This window comes from Felis catus, chromosome D4 (assembly GCF_018350175.1).
Source record: "Felis catus isolate Fca126 chromosome D4, F.catus_Fca126_mat1.0, whole genome shotgun sequence".
Taxonomy (NCBI): domain Eukaryota; kingdom Metazoa; phylum Chordata; class Mammalia; order Carnivora; family Felidae; genus Felis; species Felis catus.
In genome coordinates, this window is record NC_058380.1 from 60,347,431 (window position 1) to 60,367,302 (window position 19,872).

At 39.9% G+C, this 19,872-nt stretch overlaps 1 protein-coding gene and 1 long non-coding RNA gene across 10 annotated transcripts in view; one reads left to right on the plus strand and one right to left on the minus strand.

Moving 5' to 3' along the window:
• Window positions 1-5,941: 5,941 nt before the first annotated feature.
• TRMO (tRNA methyltransferase O) lies at window positions 5,942-19,710 on the minus strand. 9 transcript variants are annotated; one of them, XM_006939305.3, is made up of 5 exons: window positions 19,579-19,710; window positions 15,044-15,218; window positions 12,459-12,616; window positions 9,534-10,199; window positions 5,942-6,399 (listed from the first exon to the last, which is right to left on the minus strand). In XM_006939305.3, the coding sequence occupies exons 1-5, from the start codon at window positions 19,652-19,654 to the stop codon at window positions 6,140-6,142; spliced, it is 1,335 nt and encodes a 444-aa protein (XP_006939367.2). In that variant the 5' UTR covers window positions 19,655-19,710; the 3' UTR covers window positions 5,942-6,139. The 9 variants fall into 9 exon arrangements, with proteins under 9 accessions (XP_006939367.2, XP_044898968.1, XP_044898965.1 ...); XM_045043033.1 differs by lacking the exon at window positions 19,579-19,710 and adding an exon at window positions 19,329-19,451; XM_045043030.1 differs by lacking the exon at window positions 19,579-19,710 and adding an exon at window positions 19,207-19,339.
• LOC111557512 overlaps window positions 19,334-19,872 on the plus strand; it is a 36,396-nt gene continuing 35,857 nt past the window's right edge. Inside the window, exon 1 of the long non-coding RNA XR_002737575.2 lies at window positions 19,334-19,457. This is a non-coding gene — a long non-coding RNA (uncharacterized LOC111557512). The remainder of the gene's footprint in view (window positions 19,458-19,872) is intronic.

A 19,872-nucleotide genomic window follows, 5' to 3' on the forward strand; every position in this document is an offset into this window, starting at 1 on the left:
TGTAAACATGGATTTGTACAACCTCATTTTATACATATAAATAGGATATTTTAAAACATACATGGTACTTATGTCATATTTGTAAGTTTTCTCACATGGCTATAGGACTAGGTCCTTTCAAAAACATAGATAATCCCTGATTTAGAAGCATGTAATAACCCAAAAACTTAATTTGTAAATAACCTTTCTGGAACTCAAAACATCTTTTCAGAGGAGTAATACTCTAAATCAGGGTCAACAAACCTTTTCTACAAAGGGCCAAATGTAAGTATTTTTAGCTCTGCAGGCCACACTCTCTGTCACATGTTCTTGTTTTTTTGTTTTTGTTTACAATCTTTTTAAAACGTTGGGGCGCCTGGGTGGCTCAGTTGGTTAAGCGTCAGACTTTGGCTCAGGTCACGATCTCGCCGTCTGTGAGTTCGAGCCCCGCGTCGGGCTCTGTGCTGACTGCTCAGGGCCTGGAACCTGTTTCAGATTCTGTGTCTCCCTCTCTCTCTGACCTTCCCCCGTTCATGCTCTGTCTCTCTCTGTCTCAAAAATAAATAAACGTTAAAAAAAGAAAAATTTAAAATGTAAAGACCAATCTTAGCTCTTAGGCTGTTACACAAAAACAGGGCATGGGCCAAAGTCGGCCTTTGGATTATAGCTTGCTGACCCCTGTTCTAAATAGCAGTTAGGTGCCAAGCTTAGCTCTCAGAAGCAAGATTAACCCATACTGGGTTTAAGATGCCAAAAGAGATAATATACTTTAAATTGCTTTGTAAACCATAGTGTCTCTACCAATGTGAAGAATTATTAGACAGTTCTGCAGTGTTTAGCATGCGGGTAATTTTTTTTTAAATAAAAACTGTTAACACTGAATAAAAAAGGTTTATAGATCTTGAATTGCATGATTTAGCAAAGAATCTGATAGAATTCTCAAGTGATCTACAAGGCAGCACAGGTAGATGACACTGTGTTATATATAATCCTACCTTTTTTGTCAGCATAACACAAACACACATTGACTCAAAACTGGTTAGTGTGGTATGAGAGTTCACTGGACAAGTGCCCCCCTCCATCAAAAAACAGAGTGGATCACTGAATTTTTACCTCCTATGCACATCAAAAAGGCTTTTTTTGTGCCTGTTCACAGTCACATGCACTGACCTAACCCTTGAATTCTCTGTGAATTGCACCTGCTAGAACCTACAAAGGTGGAGAAGGCACAGAGTAGAATAGAGTGGATGCTGGAGAGTCATTTGGTGACTACCTATATTAGGAGCCTTATTTATTTTATTATTATTATTTTTTAATGTTTATTTTTGAGAGACAGAGAGAGCACATGTATACACGTGCAAGCAGGGGAAGGGCAGAGAGAAAGGAAGACAGAACCCCAAGCAAGTTCTGCACGGCTGTTAGCACAGAGCCTGATGCGGGGCTCAAACTCACAAACTGTGAGATCATGTTCTGAGTCGAAATCAAGAGTCGGACGTTTAACTGACTGAGCCACCCCAGGCGCCCAGGAGCCTTATTTTAACAACAAAAAAACCCTGTCATATTTCATTGAGCTTTAATCCTTATGACTTGCTTCTTCTTTGTCAAAGAGGTAGAACTTACCTTAATAATTTCATACCATGACTACAATTTTATTTTCTTATAAAATAAATACAGATATGTAAGTGATGAATCACTAAATTCTGCACCTGAAACCAATTTTGTCATACATGTTAATTAACTAGAACTTAAATAAAAACTGGAAAAGAAGGAAAAAGAAAAGAAATTCAGAGATTTTCCTGAAGTATCTGGGCTGGAATCAGGAAAGAAGGTGGAAGACCAAGGACACTTGAGAGGATCATGTGTGAGAAAGGGGTTGGCCTTCTGATTGTACACACAGGCAGGGAAGGCAGCTCATGTGCAATCCCAGAAGGGAAGGCCAGGTGGAAGGAAGATGTTGCCCTAGGCATGTGGCTTAATGTCACCTGGGTTTTTTTTTTTTTTTTTAATTTTTTTTTTTCAACATTTATTTATTTTTTTGAGACAGAGAGACAGAGCATGAACGGGGGAGGGGCAGAGAGAGAGGGAGACACAGAATCGGAAACAAGCTCCAGGCTCCGAGCCATCAGCCCAGAGCCTGACGCGGGGCTTGAACTCACGGACCGCGAGATCGTGACCTGGCTGAAGTCGGACGCTTAACCGACTGCGCCACCCAGGCGCCCCATCACCTGGGTTTTTAAGGTAGGACACTTTGTGATATCTCTCTTAGCAAAATATCCTATAACTTGCTAACAGGAGTCCTTTAAAAAAATTCTGGAGGCACGTGGGTGGCTCAGTCAGTTAAGCATCCAACACTTGATCTCAGCTCAGGTCTTAATTTCAGGGCCGCGAGTTCAAGCCCTGTGTTGGGCTCCATGCTGGGTATGAAGTCTACTTACTAAAAACAAAAAACAAAAAAACCGTAACTAAAACAAAACAGAGGTCATCCACACATTGTATTTTAAGGATCCCTTGGTTCCCTTGAGTCTGCTTGTCCAGGCAGGTAAGCCAGAGAGGGTGTCAGTAATAACAGGCACAATAAAAATATTACCTAAATTTGTAGATCACTGAAGAGTTTAGAAAATACCTTCCCAAGCATTATCCTTGGAACAACAAAGGGTGGGAACTTGGAGATGGGTAAAATGACTTGCCGTAGGTCACAAAGCTAGCACAGGGCAGAGCAGAAAACAACACTTGAAGTTTCTGAGGCCAAAGTCAGTGTTCTCCACATCTCCCATGCTATTTCCCAGGAGGTTCCACAGAGATCTGGAATGGGCATTTCTACTCTCATTCCTTCCCCTGTTCTTCATTTAGTGGCTGGATTCCCATGAACATCATTCTAAGTGTCCTACACTTACTAAGCACATGAAATTGCTGACCTGTCAAATAAACCAGCATGGTTTGCTGGGCATCTGTATCTGCAAGGGGGAGGCAGCAGAGCCATGCTGGGAAGGGAGCCAACTCTGGGGCCAGACTGGATGGGTTGAAATCCTCCATGCATGGCTGACCAGCTGTGTGAGCTTGAGCATGTTACTTAACCTCTGATCAATGTATGAAAAAGCATGTACCCTCGTGCCAAGGACAGGAAAGAAGTTCAGTAACTGATACAGATTTCATTACTGAGTCTTCACCTGCCTTCTTTGGGACTCTATCACAAAAAGGAAACTACCAACAAGAGGTTGATTTGTATCTTTAGCTCCATTTTCTTCTCTCCAAAGAAAAAAGTCACAAATACATAAAAAGCATGAATACCATGTATATGCATGCTTATGGGTTTGGCTAATGAGTCTTTCTGGTTGTGAACAGCCTCTACATGCTGAAATAATCCATGCCAGCCCTTAAGCCAAGCTACAATTTAAAGATTTAATAAATGCCACACATCCTCTAATCTATTCCTGTAAGAGATTGACAAGCATCAGTATTTCTTGTGGAAGTTACCGTTCAGGAAAGCTGGGGCAAGTGGGCTGAAAGCCAAAATTACCTAAACAGCTTGAATAACTGGAATTTATCTCCAGGCTAGTGAAATGAAAAGAAACAGTTATCAAGGGCTCCCCCTACAGGCACCAAAAAGCAAAGGCTAAAATTTAAGGCCGATACAGATTACTGTACCTCCTTCTTCTGGAAAAGTTCCCACAATGAAAAGGAATGTAAGACTTACTTCAAACTATTTCTCTTTATGAGGGATGGAAGTTCATGACTTAGAGATCCAAACTGCCTCACAACAGGACACTGAAAATACATACCTAGAGACAAAAGCTCACATGGGGATTCAAAGATTGGGAGTGGGGAGAGGCTTAACATCATGTTAAATGAGAAAGAGCTGAAGGAAACGGGGGGGGCAGGGGGGGGGCTCAGCAGAGAGACAGGACTGAGGAGTAGGGAGCTGGAATAATATCTGACAGGCTAACACAAGGGCACTATCAGCCACATGTTATGTGGCCCCGCTACGTAACAGTGATTATCAGGGAACAGACTTTATCTCATAGAAAGGAAGAGTATTTTAATAATGAGCACTATCATACATAATGAACTACAAAGAGCAGGGGTGAAGGATCATCACTGAGGGGTTTAAGTGGGGGCTTAAAGGCCAAACACTGGGAATACTGAAGAGACTGGTAAGTGGGCAGAGAACTAACCTGGATTATATTTAGTATTTTAGTTCCAAAATCCTGAGAATGTATATTAAAATCTCAAACAACTGAACAGTCCTGTTGCTAGAAGGCTGGTTGTTATCCATCCTCAGACTATTTTTTCAATATTAAATATCAACATTTTGTGCTTCAAGCCCTGATTTAGTCTCAAAATAATTTTAAGAGAAAAGGCATCAAAATCGAAATAAAAGATTATACCAATGTCAACTTCCTAGTTTTAACATTATACTACAGTTTATGTAAGATATTACCATGGGAAGCAGCTAGGTGAAGGGTACACATGGCCTCTACATTATTTTTGCAACTTCCTGTGAATCTGTAATTATCTCAAAATAAAGACATTTTAAAAATCAAGTTAAAGATACTTCCCCAAGAGGTTCTAAGTAACCTCAAAGGCAATCCAGTTTGGTTCAAGAGTGCAGTGTCATCAGCCACAAATGACCCTGTGCAAGTATCTACAGGCAGCAGGACTCATTTCAAAACCATGACCAATCAGCTATTAAGATTTACAGTTGTGGGGTGCCTGGGTGGCTCAGTAGGTTAAGTGTCCGACTTCGGCCCAGGTCATGATCTCACAGTTCATGAGTTCGAGCCCCGCATCGGGCTCTGTGCTGGCAGCTCAGAGCCTGGAGCCTACTTCAGATTCTGTATCTCCGTCTCTCTCTGCCCCTTCCCCACTCATGCTCTGTCTCTCTGTGTCTCTCAAAAATGAATAAACGTTAAAAAAAAATTAAAGAAAAAAGATTTACAGTTGTGATTAGGAAAGCCTGTCATGTTGACAGGTATCTAATTTGGTTATGCTGATCATAAATCTTCAGTTATCTGGGATCACATCATTAAAATCACCTATAGGCAATACATTCTTACAACTGCTTCCTACATGGTACTACACAGGAACCATGAACAGACTTAATTACTATATTTATCTAACTGTAATAAAATAATGTGGTTATGTCTTCTTCCTCCCCTAACTATGACTTGCAACAAGAACTGCATTTTGTTTTTATCTCCTTTTATCACCAAAACCTAACCCACAGTAGCTTTTCAGTAAATACTCACACAATAAGTAAGAAATAACCCGGTAATTAAGTTATTTTCTTGGACGTCTGGAGTGACTTTCTTTTCTGATACAAAGACATCCAGAGAAACTTCAGAGTCTCTATTTTGGAATCAGGATTAAATATATGCATACTACATACATATATATGTGTATGGGCCAAAGTCTCTGATATACAGGGGTTTAATCTCTAAAAATCTTTATAACCACTTGTGTTCGATCTTTAGTTTCTTGTTTTTTTTAAATGTTTTTTAATGTTTATTTTTGAGAGAGAGAGAGAGAGAGAGAGAGAGAGCAAGCACAAGCAAGGGAGGAGCAGAGAGAGAGGGAGACACAGAATCCAAAACAGGCTCCAGGCTCCAAGCTGTCAGCACAGAGCCCGATGCGGGGCTCAAACTCACAAACTGTGAGATCATGACCTGAGCTGAAGCCGGACACTCAACCAACTGGGCCACCCAGGTGCCCCAGATCTGTTAGTTTCTTAAAACAATGTTAACTCAGTTTGATTTAAAATAAAATAGAGGGGTCAAGCTATTCCAGACAAGAAAACCAGTATGAATTGTTGAACAGATCTCCTTAGCTTGTAAGTTCCTGCTAGAATGCTCTCCGCCCAGTTTTACCAAGTGCCAAGAATAATCAGCTTCTTTCAGAAATCAATGAGACATCAACACCTTTGGATTCTTCAACATTAACCAACTGAAAAGCATATGGCAATTTCTCTAAATTTTACATCTCTCACTTTATTAAAATATAGGTTTTTCAAATAAATATTCTGAACAACCCAAATCAATCAAAGCAATGAGATCACAAAGTGTTGCTTCTTTTTGCAAAGGCGGCACATCGTTAGCTTATACAGATAATCCAACAGCCCCATCCAAAGTCAATTAGGCTGTTTAAAACACACGATAGAGGCTACTTACGATCCCAGAGACACCAAGGACTCTGTAGGGTCAGTCATTTGAATAGGCTCCGAAGCTGGCTTGATCCTTAGAACCTCTGCAAAGCCATCACCAAACCAGCAAGTGACATGCGCTATGTCTACAGTAAAGTAGAAAAGGCGATCCTGGCAGAGCTTCCGTCGATATACAGACCGAGGGTCAGCTGACAACACAGCCTCAATGGCATGCCTTGCTTCCTCTGCTGATTGAAAATATTTAAATGAAGACTGACTGCCATCTGCAACGAGAATAATACAACTTAATGCTGAAAGTCATGCACATCAAATTTCATTACAGTGAACTTTAATGTGGAGTTTGGTTAGTTCCTTGATGAACACGTAAAATGAAATGGGTTTGCCAGTCTATTCAGTCATTACACAGAATGTCACTTTCCAGTAGTATTTACTATCATTAGATTAAACTTATGCATGCCCCCAATTTTCATGTGCTAAACAAAATCTTCTATCTAATCTCAACACAGACTTTAATTCAATTCCTTGTCATTTTCTTCTCAGAAAGGAAGTATGGTCAGGGAAATGCATTCACAGTCCCAGCATTCTCAGAAAGCCACAAGAAAGAGGACTAAACCCACATATACCCAGAACTCCAGCTATAGGTAAGAGAAGGTGCCTCAGATAGTTGGTGTCACACCCCTACTTAAAATAACACCACAGGGGCGACTGGGTGGCTCAGTCGGCTGAATGTCCAACTTCGGCTCAGGTCATGATCTCACAGTTCGCGAGTCTGAGCCCACACTGGGCTCGCTGCTGTCAGTGCAGAGCCCACTTTGGATCTTCTGTCCCCCTCTCTCTGCCCCGTCCTGCTTGCACTCTCTCTCTCAAAAATAAACAAACAAAAAAAAGTAACACCACATTCCCTAAGGAACAAGGATATGACAAAACAGATACGCTGAGAAAGTTGAACACCATCACGAGGGAACAAACCACCCCATGCCACCCAGGTTTATATTTCAGGTAAAAAGATGTTTAACCCTGTTAAGTAGCAAACTTCCTACATTTATATAATTGTGGACGTATTATAATTTTTAAAAATACAGTATGTACAAAACTTAAATAAAAAATTAACTGTGACTTAACTTTTTTTTTTCATGTTCATTTATTTTTCAGACAGAGAAGGAGACAGAGCACGAGTAAGGAGGGGCAGAGAAAGAGGGAGACACAGAATCTGAAACAGGCTCCAGGCTCCAAGCTTTCAGCACAGAGCCCGACGCGGGACTTGAACTCACACACCGCGAGATCATGACCTGAGCCAAAGTCGGATGCTTAACCGACTCAGCCATCCAGGAGCCCCAACTGTGACTTAACTTTTAATAGCTACAACATAACATACATCCAAATGAAGGCCGGGCCCTTCCAGGAAGGTATGTGATTTAAACAGTGTTGTCCCTATTCAAAATATCATCTGGAGTGGTGGTAGATCTTTATTCTTCTAAAAGTAAATTCAACTTTTAGACAACAGCCAAAAATCACTCTGGGCTATATCCAATAAGTAAGATTGTAAGTAAAGCCATGAAGTTCAATTTTTGGTCAAAAACGAAGGACCAACCAATTCAAATGCTGATTACATAGAATCCTTTAAAAAAACAAAGACAAAAACAAAAAAAACAAGGACCAATTATGCAGTGCTAATATTCCTTTATTGCATGGCTCATAAAAGGACTCCAAGGCCACTCAAAAAAGAGGAGCTTTAAAAACATCACACTCTTTAGCAACAGTGTAACTGGTAAAAGCTCCAGGCCTTTGGTTGTTCACCTGGCACCTCACTTTTCTGCCTACTAAACCTTCCAAGTTTAGCTCAAATACTTTTTCCTCCAGGAAGCCTTCCCAGATTTCCTCTCTGCTCTCCAAGTCACAATCCTTCTCTGCCTCATGTGCCCACAACACTCCGTTCCAGCACCAATCCCCATGTCCTCCCCCCACCAACACACACAACACGCTGCCATTCAATATCTTTTCTCTTTTCTAGACTATAAACTTCCTGAGGTCATTTCTTATTTCTGTATTGGCTCCAAATTCTGTTCTAAATCAGTCCTTGTTTTAAAGTTACATTTCATAATTTCTCTTTTTAATGATTTTTTTAAATCAATAAGGCATACTGTAATCTCTCAGACACATAGCACTAGAGTTTGAAAAAGATAAAACTTTCCACAGTAGGAAGCATTCACTGATAACCGCAGGCCAAAGGGTAAGTATAAATACAAAGTATCTTCCAGGCAGCACTGCTTTCTTTGTTCTATCACAAAATCCTTTTAAACTCACCTTCCTCCTCCCATCAACTGTATACAATGATGAAACAACTTTCATAAACAGAAATTTTTTTTAAGTTTTTTATTCATTTATTTGAGAGAGAGAGTAAGCATGAGAAGGGCAGAGAAAGAGAGACAGAGAGAGACAGAGAGAGAGAGAATCCCAAGCAGGCTCTGCACTCAGAGAGACAGAGAGAGAGAGAGAGAGAGAGAGAGAGAGAGAGAGAAACAGAGAGAGAGAGAGAATCCCAAGCAGGCTCTGCACTCATGAGATCATGACCCAAGTCGAAATCAAGAGGTGGATGCTTAACTGACTGAGCCACCCAGGTGCCCCATAAACAGAACTTCTTAAATACAGAGGTCAATTTAAAAATTAAATGCTTTGTTTAAACACAAAGCATTAGGGAAGAACGAGAAACACATCCTGGAGTGGCGGATGAAATCAGACACACTCTTGGCAACTTAACTGGCTACTTCTTGCTGGAATCACTGCAGCTACCTCTTAACAGCCCCTTCCTTCACTCTAGATTGCTGCTCGGGATCTGCTGTGGACAGGGGAAACCAGATTACAATGTTTGTTAAAAACCATGTGGTAAAGTAAACATGCTCCAAATAAAAGCCCTGTGGCCCCTCTTCTGCAGTGAAAGGTATGTCTTTAGGGCTGGGACTTTATGGTGACAATAACTGTGCTAAGAGACCCTTTACCTCTTACTCTTGGGCTCTGTGCCACCTGATGGAATAAGATGGGATATTTCTCTAGTCAGACAGTAAAACAGATGAAAACATGTAATTGACATAAGTATAGAACAAGCATAATTTAGCTTCTGAATGCTGTTTGAAAACCCCAGGAACTACTGTAACAGACTTAAATCTGTTTTATGAGATGAGGCAACAGCATTCTCAGAAACATTTCACTGAGTTTTGGGACTCACTGTACTGAACAACATGGCTGAATGGAAGTCGTCAGATGGTGGTGTTGCCCAAATATTATTTTATACTCCTGCATTTCTTACGACCAGTCATCCTGACAAATATGCTGTATGACTGCCCTCAGAAATACCAAATTTGACTAAAGCTCTCATTCAGAAATAAGAAACAGAAAGTACCTGGTACACCTCCTGAACTGAGGTGCTCAAGATCCATCTCTGCATGAGGAGTAAACCGCACTTCCAAGGTGGCCACAGGGGCCTCTCTCACCCACGCGGGGACCACGCTGCAGTGGGCTGCATCAGCCCTCCTGGGACGGCCGTGAAGGACCACAGGCTGGACCTCTGTACTACTTCCTTGTGCAATCACTGCTTCTTTCCCTCTCCTTTGCCTCCTTTCTGTACCTTCCTCTGAGAAGCTCTTCTCCAGGAAATACGGGCCGATTTGCTCTTCTGCCACACTTGGACTCTGATCACTTCTGGATTTGACACCCAAATCTCCCACTATCTCCCTGTGCTTAGGGGAGTTTCGCCGGATTTGTGTTGAGCTGTCATGTTTCATATAGTTTTCTCCTGAAGTTCTGTCTTCGGCACATTTAAGTTTCTCCTCAGTGTGACCATAGTGTTGTGGTTTATCATACCTTGAGAGCTGTTGCTGGTCACAGCTGTCAGTCTTGCCACCGGACTGGGGCGTGTTTGGGTGCTTATATTGGTTATTCTGTAAATTAAAGTCCTGTAAACGTTCAATCAAATTTTGTGGTGAGTCATACTCAGCTATGTAGGGCTTTATGTCTAGGACAGGTGTGCCATGAATCATGTCAATTCCAGAAAGGTATATGGCTCCACCTATAATGTGAAAAATACCTCGTCTTAGAAATAATAACAATGAAGAATAGTGCAAACAATTATAAACTAACAGCATCCTTTTATGTCTCACCAAGCTTACTCACAATTCTCTTACACGCCAGGCTCTCTGATACCTGGTATCAAAACACCCTTTTCATTCTACCTGGAAACCCATCCTCTTCTTTACTTGTCAAACTCCTGCATGTTCTTTAAGGCTCTTAATATAACATCTCTTCTACAAAGCCTTTCTGGCTCTCTCTCTCTCAAAAAAGGAATAAATGTTAAGAAAAAAAAATTTTTTTTAAACATGACCAACACAGGAAACTGATTTCTACAACATGCTCACTGCGAATGAGCCTGGAACTTTGGAATGAGGACTTTGGATTTCCTAGGTGATGGATTATGCCTAACAACGTCTGCAGAAGGAGGAAAGGCATTGTAACATGCGTAAAAATTCATGGGATTTAGTCAGACAACCACTTGGCTGGATGCTATTAGGAAAATTATCAAACATCAAAGAGCCTCAGTTCCTTCATCCATGGAAGTAAGACTGCTACCCTATCAAGCCCAAAGAGACACTGAACATACGTGAACCCTCTTTACAAACTGTCAAGCACCACATAAATACTATAAGTCACCATAACACTTATTTGTTAAGAATGTCTACAGTGTTAATGTATTTGCCTTTTACATTTCTCATTTGATCTCCCTGTTAGAATTTTAAGTTCTTCTGCAGTGCAGGAATTTTTTATCTGATTTGTTTACCACTATACCTCAGCACCTAGAACAATGCCTGGCACATATATAGTGCTCAGAAAATATGTGTGGGTTACATGAATGATCATAAAATGTTCCAGTACTACTACCCAAGCTGGTTAGCCATCACAAACTGATAAAGCTCAAGTTGAACTGGCTACAGAATTTTCCTGGAAAACCTCCCTAAGGCCCAGCTGAATACAATCCAGGGGAGGAAGTTCAAGTTCTGGGATAAAACAAACAAAATAACTGGTCTTACCTATTTAGTACTAAGCAGCCTAAAAACAACTCTTAGAACTTTTGTCTCATAAGATCCTAAAAAATACTATGGAGTTCCAGAGAGGGCAGGTCCTGCTCCTGAGCCCATTTTACAAACAAGCAAACTAAGGCCTGGAATGGTCTTCTGATTCCCAGTATACCTATTTCATCTTTTGCCCAACAAATGTGCTTATTAGGTCAGAGTGATTCAAGAACAGGATGCTTTACTAACAAACAAAACAAAGATACAAACCAAAACTCAAAAATACAGAGAATAGATTGGTGGCTTCCAGAGAGAAGAGGGTGGGGAGATGGGTGAAATGGCTGAAATGGACCAAGAGGTACAAACTTCCAACGGTAAAATAAATGAGTCATGGGGATGTGATGTACAGCACACTGACTACAGTCAATAATATGGTCTCATATATTTGAAAGTTGTTGAGAGTAAATCTTGGAAATTCACATCATAAGAAAAAAAACTTTTGTAACTCTGTATGGTGACAAATGGTTACTAGACTTATTACGATGATGATTTCACAATGCATATAAATACTGAATTATATAGTACACTTGAAACTAACATATCATTTATACTTTAATAAGAAAAAAAAAAAAAAAGAAAGGGACGCTTCCAAAAAATGTATGGTCCATTAACGAGGCTATATATGAACACACAGTTAAGACTAATCTGATATTCTACACAGGTACTTCCACAATCTGACCGGTATTAGATATTATAGTGAGATTCATCACAGATCCTTTGCCACACATCAGAGTTAACAGCTGTGCTACAGCCATGATGCACGTCCAGTTCCTCAAAGGTGCAAGGAAGAAATAATACAACACCACCCTGTGTGTTTACCATATCTCCACATACAACCAGTTACTGTGTATTAATTCTGAAAGTGACCAATTATTTTTGAATTATTTTGTATTTATTGTACTCCAAGTCAAAGAAAATTTGGTTACTAATGTAAAGATTATGAAATCTTTCATTATTTTAAAATAACTTAATAGCTTCTGACATATGTGATGATATAATCAGACTCTGAGCATCCTATGAGCACTGATTTCTAACTGTAACATTCCTTGAGTCATTTCATTTTCTTCAACGTCTGATAGTTCTCAGGGGTTCGCACCATTGGTAATCATCTGAGTAACAGGCAGTGGTGAATACTACATTGGCTTTAGAAGACTTCTTTTGGGTAAGGATAAAAAGATAAAAGTAGAAAGGAAATGTTTTACCTTCTACCTTTTCCAGCTTGGCCAGAGTCAATCCTATTGCATTGGGACGATGAGGGCTCCTTGTGGAGAAAACTCCAGTCTTTGCGCCATTCAGCCTAGGAGGCTGCACTTTTGCCTTACAGCTCAAATGACCATTTTTGTGAAAAACAAACAAAATCCTATTGAAAATAAACCAAACCACTGAGTAAGAAAAGAACACAAGTTAATGTATCATAATGATTTGAGGGGAAACAATCTTTAATCCCACAAATTAGAACTGAAACAATGCTTTTAATGGTATTAAAATGTAAGCAATGAGGGGGAAAATACCATCCTGATTCCCTGAAGGGAGGCAGAGTTTTATTTCCATATCCTTTGCCTCTAACACAATTACTGGCATATGGTAGGAACTTAGCAAATGTTTGTCAAGTGCCTAAATGAGCAAAATTTACGAAGTAAATGCCTTCTGTTTGCCAGGCAGTATGCTAGACAATTTTATACTCATTTCATTTAATTCTCTCAACAAGTGTAAGATTTGTAATTTATCCCCATTAAGAATGAGGAAATTGTGGGGTGCCTGGGTGGCTCAGTTGGTTAAGCATCCGACTTCGGCTCAGGTCATGATCTCACGGTTCATGGGTTCAAGCCTGCATTGTGCTCTGTGCAGACAGCTCAGAGCCTGGAGTCTGCTTCAGATTCTGTGTCTCCCTCTCTCTCTGCCCCTCCCCTGCTCACGCTCTGTCTTTCTCTCTCTAAAATAAATACAAAAAAAAGTGTGTCTTTAAAAAAAAAAAAGAATGAGGAAAATGAGGCTCAGAAATGTTAAATAACTTGACTAGGTGCTCCTAAACAAAACACAAAAGAAGGAAGCCAAGAAGAGAAACAACAGATTTGAATTCATTAAATTTATGACTACACAATGTCATCTCAGGAGAAAATGTCTGCTACCTGTATAATGGATGATGAGTTAATATCTGTGGTATATAAACTGTTCCTACATATCACAAAGAAAAGGACAACTCATAAGAAATTAAGCCAAGAACATGAATAGACAATTCAAAAAAGAGTAAAAAATAGCAACCATATGAAAAGATGTTGAACCTAATAATTTAGAAATTGAACTGAAAAATAAAATACTGTTTTTCCCTGTCAGGCAAAAATGTAAAAAAAAAAAACTGATAACATATAGTGTCAGCAAGAACGCAGAGAAAAGGTCATTTTTATACATCTTTGAAACATAAATTAAGCTTACTAAAGTGCAATTTGGCAGTAGCTCTCCAAAGTTATAAATATGCACGCCCTCTAGCTCGATATCCATTTCTGATACCCTATTTGTAAAAAATACCCAAGTGTCAAGAATTGTGTCTAAGAAGGTTTGCTACAGCATTACTGTAATACCAAAATAACTATCCATTAGCAAGAGAATGGTCAAATCATGGTATACCCATATTTTCCAAAAGCAGACAGCCATCAAAGCAAAAAGGATAAATCTCTATGTACTGTCATGATATATACTGTTAAGTGAAGAAAACATATTCCATTGTTTAAAACAAACACCCACTCCCAATGTGTATGTATATGCTTCTATGTGTATTAAAAAAGGAAAAGAAAAAGCCTAGTAAGACATACACCAAGCTGTTAACAATAATCTCTGAAGAGTGTAAGGGGGTGAAGACGAGAGAGGAGAAAAATAGGAGGGATACAGAAAAATCTCTTTATATAGATCCAGACCCATTTTTTTTATATCAGTAAATGTTTTTAACTTAATTCATTTAACCAAGATCCTACAAACTAGGTCAGAGACTCATGTTTTTACTCTACCCACATCTCCAAATTAACGTGAAATATAAACTATTTCAGAATAAATACCTAATTTTAGGTCTTCACTTTAAAATTAGACCAAGCCATATTGGTGATGCTGGAGTGAGGAAAAATGGACAGAGACAAAATTCTAGGGGCCAATCAGTAACACTAGTATAACACAGGTCCTAATATAGGTAACACTTTATTATTTAAAGTATCCAGATTTCTAAAGCTCTTTTGTCTTTAGGACGAATAGACTTAATTCTTCAGGGGTCTAGAGTAGAGTCATGCAAACTTTTTCTGTAAAGGGTCAAACAGTAAATATTTGAGGGTTTGCAGGCCAACCAGTCTCTGTTGTAACTATTCAACTCTGCCGCTAAACCACAAAAGCAGCTACACACAATACATAAATGAACAGGAGTGGCTGTGTTCCCATAAACATATTTACAAAGACAGGAGGTAGATGTATTTGGTCCATGGGCTGTAGCTTGCTGACCCCTGGTCCATAAGACAATAGGTACCCACAGGCAGAATCAAGAAGGTCTGCAGATTTCAGCTCGACAGAAGGCATTTATTATAGTTAGAACCAACTGCAAATGGAACATGCCCCCTCAGTGGGTTCCAAGCTTCCATGAGGTTGCTCAAGACATACAGACAATCACGTGTGAGAACATGGTACATGAATTCCATGCAATAGGAAGGATGGTCTGGATGGCAGACTCCAAGATTGCCTTCAACTGGAGTACTTTACTCAAGGGCAAGTTCTGGCCCAAAGAACCACTTCTAATTATAAAACAACTTACCAAACATGAGAAAACTGTTCTAAGCCCATCAAGGAATGCTCAGGATTATTAAAGATGCTCTTCCGAATTCTCAAACAAGCTCGTGAATGGCTACAAACAGATGGCTGCCTTGGAGTACCATTCTTGGCTGAGAAACAGGATTCCAAGTAGCCAACTGGCTCAGTTAAAAGATTCCCTACAGAAGAAAATCAGGTAAGAAATCATTAGTCAAAATGTCAAATAAAGATGTAGGAAAACATGTTTTCTTTAATGCATTGATTTCATAGTTTTAACATCTACCAAGTGTTATGCAACTATTAAAAATGATTCATATAGTATCATGAATACATATAAATAGCCTCATTATTACATACACATTATTATATCCCTTTGGATGATGAGCCAGAAAGAGTACAGGTCTAAGAAAAGAAAGACAGGGAGCATTTTTAGTTGTTCTACTATGACCATAAATCAAATTCTATGTTACCATTTTCTAAGGCATGTGACTTTGGTCAGGGCTAAAACAGTATTTACTATAGAGGGAATAACACACACACAAAGTTAAATGAGAACTGTCATAGCACATGTAGGGAACAAGCTATTTTGCTTGGCTGGAGTATGAAAGATAAGGCAAAGAATAATTAAAGATAAGGAGACAGAGGTTGTATACAGATATCCTCATGCTTTTCAAAAGTCTGCATTAAGCCACTGCACATTTACAAAAGACCTACATTAGTACCTGTTTTTGCTAATCAGAAGAAATCCAATGTTTATTTTTACCAAAAAAGGCAAAAACTGAAAATACTGTTCAGTATCTGTTTTGCAGAGAGCTGTTATAGATGCAGGGTGCACCTCAAGGTGTGAGATCGGCCCCACCCAGGTCCTTCCCCAGGAAGCATCTGAGCATCAAGACACTAGATTTTTGAACTTTGTCTGTGAGCATCTGTGGTTTATCTTGTTTTGTGCATCCACTAGCAAGATGTGTCCTCAGGTAACAGAAAAGCCTAAGAGAGATTATTTTTTGCATTGAGGAATGCTCAAAATATTTTCCATATAAATTAATGGTAACTACTTTGCATTATGCCATTTCAGCTTATGAAACATTTTGTAGGGATGCTCTACTTTTGGATAGTGGGGAAAACGTGTCCAAATAGGGATGCATTCAATTAAAAACAGAACATACAAAACAAAGTTGTTTAAGCAATAAAGGGAGTACATGGGATCATACTACTAAAATGTCTAGACACAGGGTAGATTTCAGATTAGGCTTGTCCAGTAGCTCTCTGCCCCTTTAGAATGTAAGCTCCCTGTAGGCAGGAGTTTTTCTGTCTTGTTTACTGCAGTGTTCACTGTCTATATTGCATGCACGGGGGTAGATACTCAAAAAATTCATGTTACATGGAAAAAAGCATTGTTTAAGTCTAACCTGATTAAAATGGGAATTGAAAAAGTGAAAGAACATAATCCCATTTATGAAAGTTTGTTTATACATTCACCTAAATATGTACATGTATGCTAAGAAAACTATTTGGAAGGATATTCACCAAAATGTTAACATTTTGGTAAATGGATGTGATAACATGCAAAATGGATAGTGAGATTTTTGGATTATTTTTATATTTGACTTTGTAATTTGTATAATATTTGAACTTTTTATAATAATTAGAAACCCTTTTTTTTTTCCTAAGTGGCAACTCCTTGCAAAAGAAGGAAACCCAGGGGCGCCTGGGTGGCTCAGTCGGTTAAGCGTCCGACTTCAGCTCAGGTCATGATCTCACGGTCCGTGAGTTCGAGCCCCGCGTCGGGCTCTGGGCTGATGGCTCAGAGCCTGGAGCCTGCTTCCAATTCTGTGTCTCCCTCTCTCTCTGCCCCTCCCCCGTTCATGCTCTGTCTCTATCTCAAAAATAAATAAATGTTAAAAAAAATTAAAAAAAAAAAAAAAAAAGAAGGAAACCTGGCTAGCCAGTATCAATATAGGTTTAAAGTCCAAGGTATCCACAACTAATTTACAAATAACTTTTTTTTCTTTACATTTCATGAAAGCTTTACTAACTTCTTTTAAGAGACGATATAAAGACACTCTAGACCATCATTTTATTTCCAGCTTCCATTACCAGCATAGGTGGTGAGATTATAGGCCTGGTAGTGTCCCTCACAGCACCCTTCTTTACTTTTCACTTATAAAAACTATATTATTGGCTACATATAAAATATTATATGTAACACATATATATTAGAGCATCATATTATGAAATCTTGTGTACTCACCACGCATCCCAAGAACTAGAGTTTTACCAACAAATTGTTATCTTTTAATGTTGTCTCTCTCCTAGGGCACACCCATCCTTCCTGCTGAGATAAACAGGTGCCTGAATGGGGTCTTTGTCACTCACTTCTTTTTCTAATGTAGTTTTTTAAATATAATTTTATCACATGCATATGTATGCCTACATAATTTTTATTTTGTCTTTGAACTCTATAAAAACTGGTATTAAACTACATGTTATCTTCTCAGGCTTGCTTTTTCTCTCTCAATATTATGATTCTAAGATACTTCCATACTGTGTATGTTTTTGAGGACTTTAAATATTTTTCCAATATGTTTACAGGCCTTCTTTTGTTTATCCTTATCCATGTTCCTATGGAATAAAGACAGTAAATACTTTAAAGATGAAGAAACTGAGGCCAAACAAGTCTCTAGAGTTCCATTAAAATGTCATAAAGAAAAATGGCCAAAAAAACAGCCCTAACCTAGTAAGTTGGGATCCCTGTGTCCTGTTTTCATGTAACAAACACTTTCCAGGTGTATACAATTGCCAGACACTGAGCTAAGTTTGGGTAAAAGAAACAACAAGAACTCTTATCATAGTGGAATTAACAGTTGTGAAGAATCTCACAATACTTCAATATCGTGGAAAAAATATTTAAAGCACCTAGTATAACACCAAGTGCTCAGCAAAGAGTGTTTTTCAAAGCTCTTACTTAGGCCTTTCCCTCATTTTAACAGTATTACAATTGTATTAACTGTGTAATAAGAGAAAAACCAACAGCTATTAATGCAGAGTTTTTGTACACAAGGTAATTCTGGTCTTCTTGACCTCTTGCTTGGACTGTTAAATTACCGTTATATATAATTCATGTCCCCCACGTAGGTCCCTCTCCCTGTTAAAATACACTACACCAATCCTCTAGATTCTGTTCCTTAATTTTATGCTACCCCCTTTTTTTTTTTTTTAGGTTTACTTATTTATTTTGAGAGAGAGCACAGGGGAGTTGGGAGGGGCAGAGAGAGGGAGAGAGAGAGAATTCCAAGCAGGCTCACTACTGTCAGGGCAGAGCCCACTGGGGGGGCTCCAATTCACCAACCATGAGATCATGCATGACCTGAGCCAAAATCAAGAGTCGGAAGCTACACCAATGGAGCTACTCTAGGCGCCCCGCTACCCTCTAACTTTAAATTTTCCACTTTTCACCATTAAGAGACTTTCTATTTCTTACACTGGTATTTAAGGTTCTCTACAATCCTGAATCCAAACAACGGTTCCCACCCACCCCCGCCCCCCATCCATCCAATATTTCAGACTTAGAGCTCCCCAATCCCATGCTATGTAGACCTCTGAGCCCTGCTCCTTCCTGTCAAAATATAAGCCTGCAATCTGGCACTGTGCAACAACTTTTTAAAATGAGCACAACCTCTGACCAAGTAGAAGTACTCTTAGCAAATTTAATCTAAGTTAAACATTTATAACACACACAGATTTTAGTTTTAACAATTTTCTTCAGAACAATGAAAACTGGCAGTACCCTAAACGTCCAGCAATAGCGGACTGGTTAGTTAGAACACATCTGTAAAGAAAAATAATGTGCAATCCCTTAAAATTAATGGTCACAGATTTATATGAAACTTGTTTCAGGAAGAAGTTACAAAACAATGGGGTCACGTATCAATTCATTTTTCTAGCGTGCATGCACTGAAAGAAGTATGGTAGGTTGACACCAAGATATTAACAGTGGTTTTCTCTGGATGATGGTGGACTTTGACTTTCTTCCATTTGCTTCTAATTTCTAAAAGTAATATTCTGCTATGATGAAGGGAAAATAAACCCATGCCCATCTTTCCAGGCCCACTTTAAAAAGATTTCCCGTCTCTCCGCCCCAGAACTTTCCCACGTCTCCCTCCTCACTTCCTACAGCACGGGAGGCCTCTCTCTTGGGGCATTTATTAGTTCCTAACGCGCGTTAACACCAACGTTCACATCCTATCTCTCCCACAGGCGCAAGAACCCCCTGAGAGAAAGGCCGTTACACTGCACGTGGCTGTTCCGGCCATCACGCCTAAACCAAGCCAACCACAGCTACCCAGAACAGATGACATCATCCCGCTCGCCTCAGCAAAATCACGTGGTCGCTGGTGCACGTGATCCGTGGCTTCGCGGTAAGTACAATGACGCACTTCGATTCAAGTTCTCACATTTTACGACCCTCTCTGCACTGAAGTCGGAGGCCTGCGCCTAGGCCTCTTTTGGGTGCGGAACCGCCGGTCTCTTAGAAGTTACCTGTTTCCAAAGCCGGCTTCACGCACCCGCACGGGGTCGCTGTGGCCTCAGGCCCTGTCTCCTCCGAGACGCGCATGGCTACTTTTCACTGAGGCGCCGACCCAACTCGGCAGACTTTCCGCTTCCTGTGTCCGAACTTGGTGCCTGCGCAGAAGCCGCGCTGGCGGGGTGGTGCGGGCTCAGGGCCTGGCGCATGCGCGGAGGGGGAGGCGAGCTCACTGCGGGTGGCGCTGGCGGCCCCTGTTAAGGTTATGGGTTGGAGCGCTGAAGCCATTGCCCGGCCTCGGTTCCTTT

Bases quoted from the DNA above. Each gene is read 5' to 3' on its own strand.
- TRMO (XM_006939305.3), bottom strand. From the start codon at position 19,654: ATGCGCGTCTCGGAGGAGACAGGGCCTGAGGCCACAGCGACCCCGTGC. The intron at 15,219-19,578 runs GTAACTTCTAAG...TTTCTTCTGTAG, and splicing joins GAAGCCGGCTTTGGAAACAG to GGAATCTTTTAACTGAGCCA. The intron at 6,400-9,533 runs GTACTTTCTGTT...TTCTCGTTGCAG, and splicing joins CAGTTCAGGAGGTGTACCAG to ATGGCAGTCAGTCTTCATTT.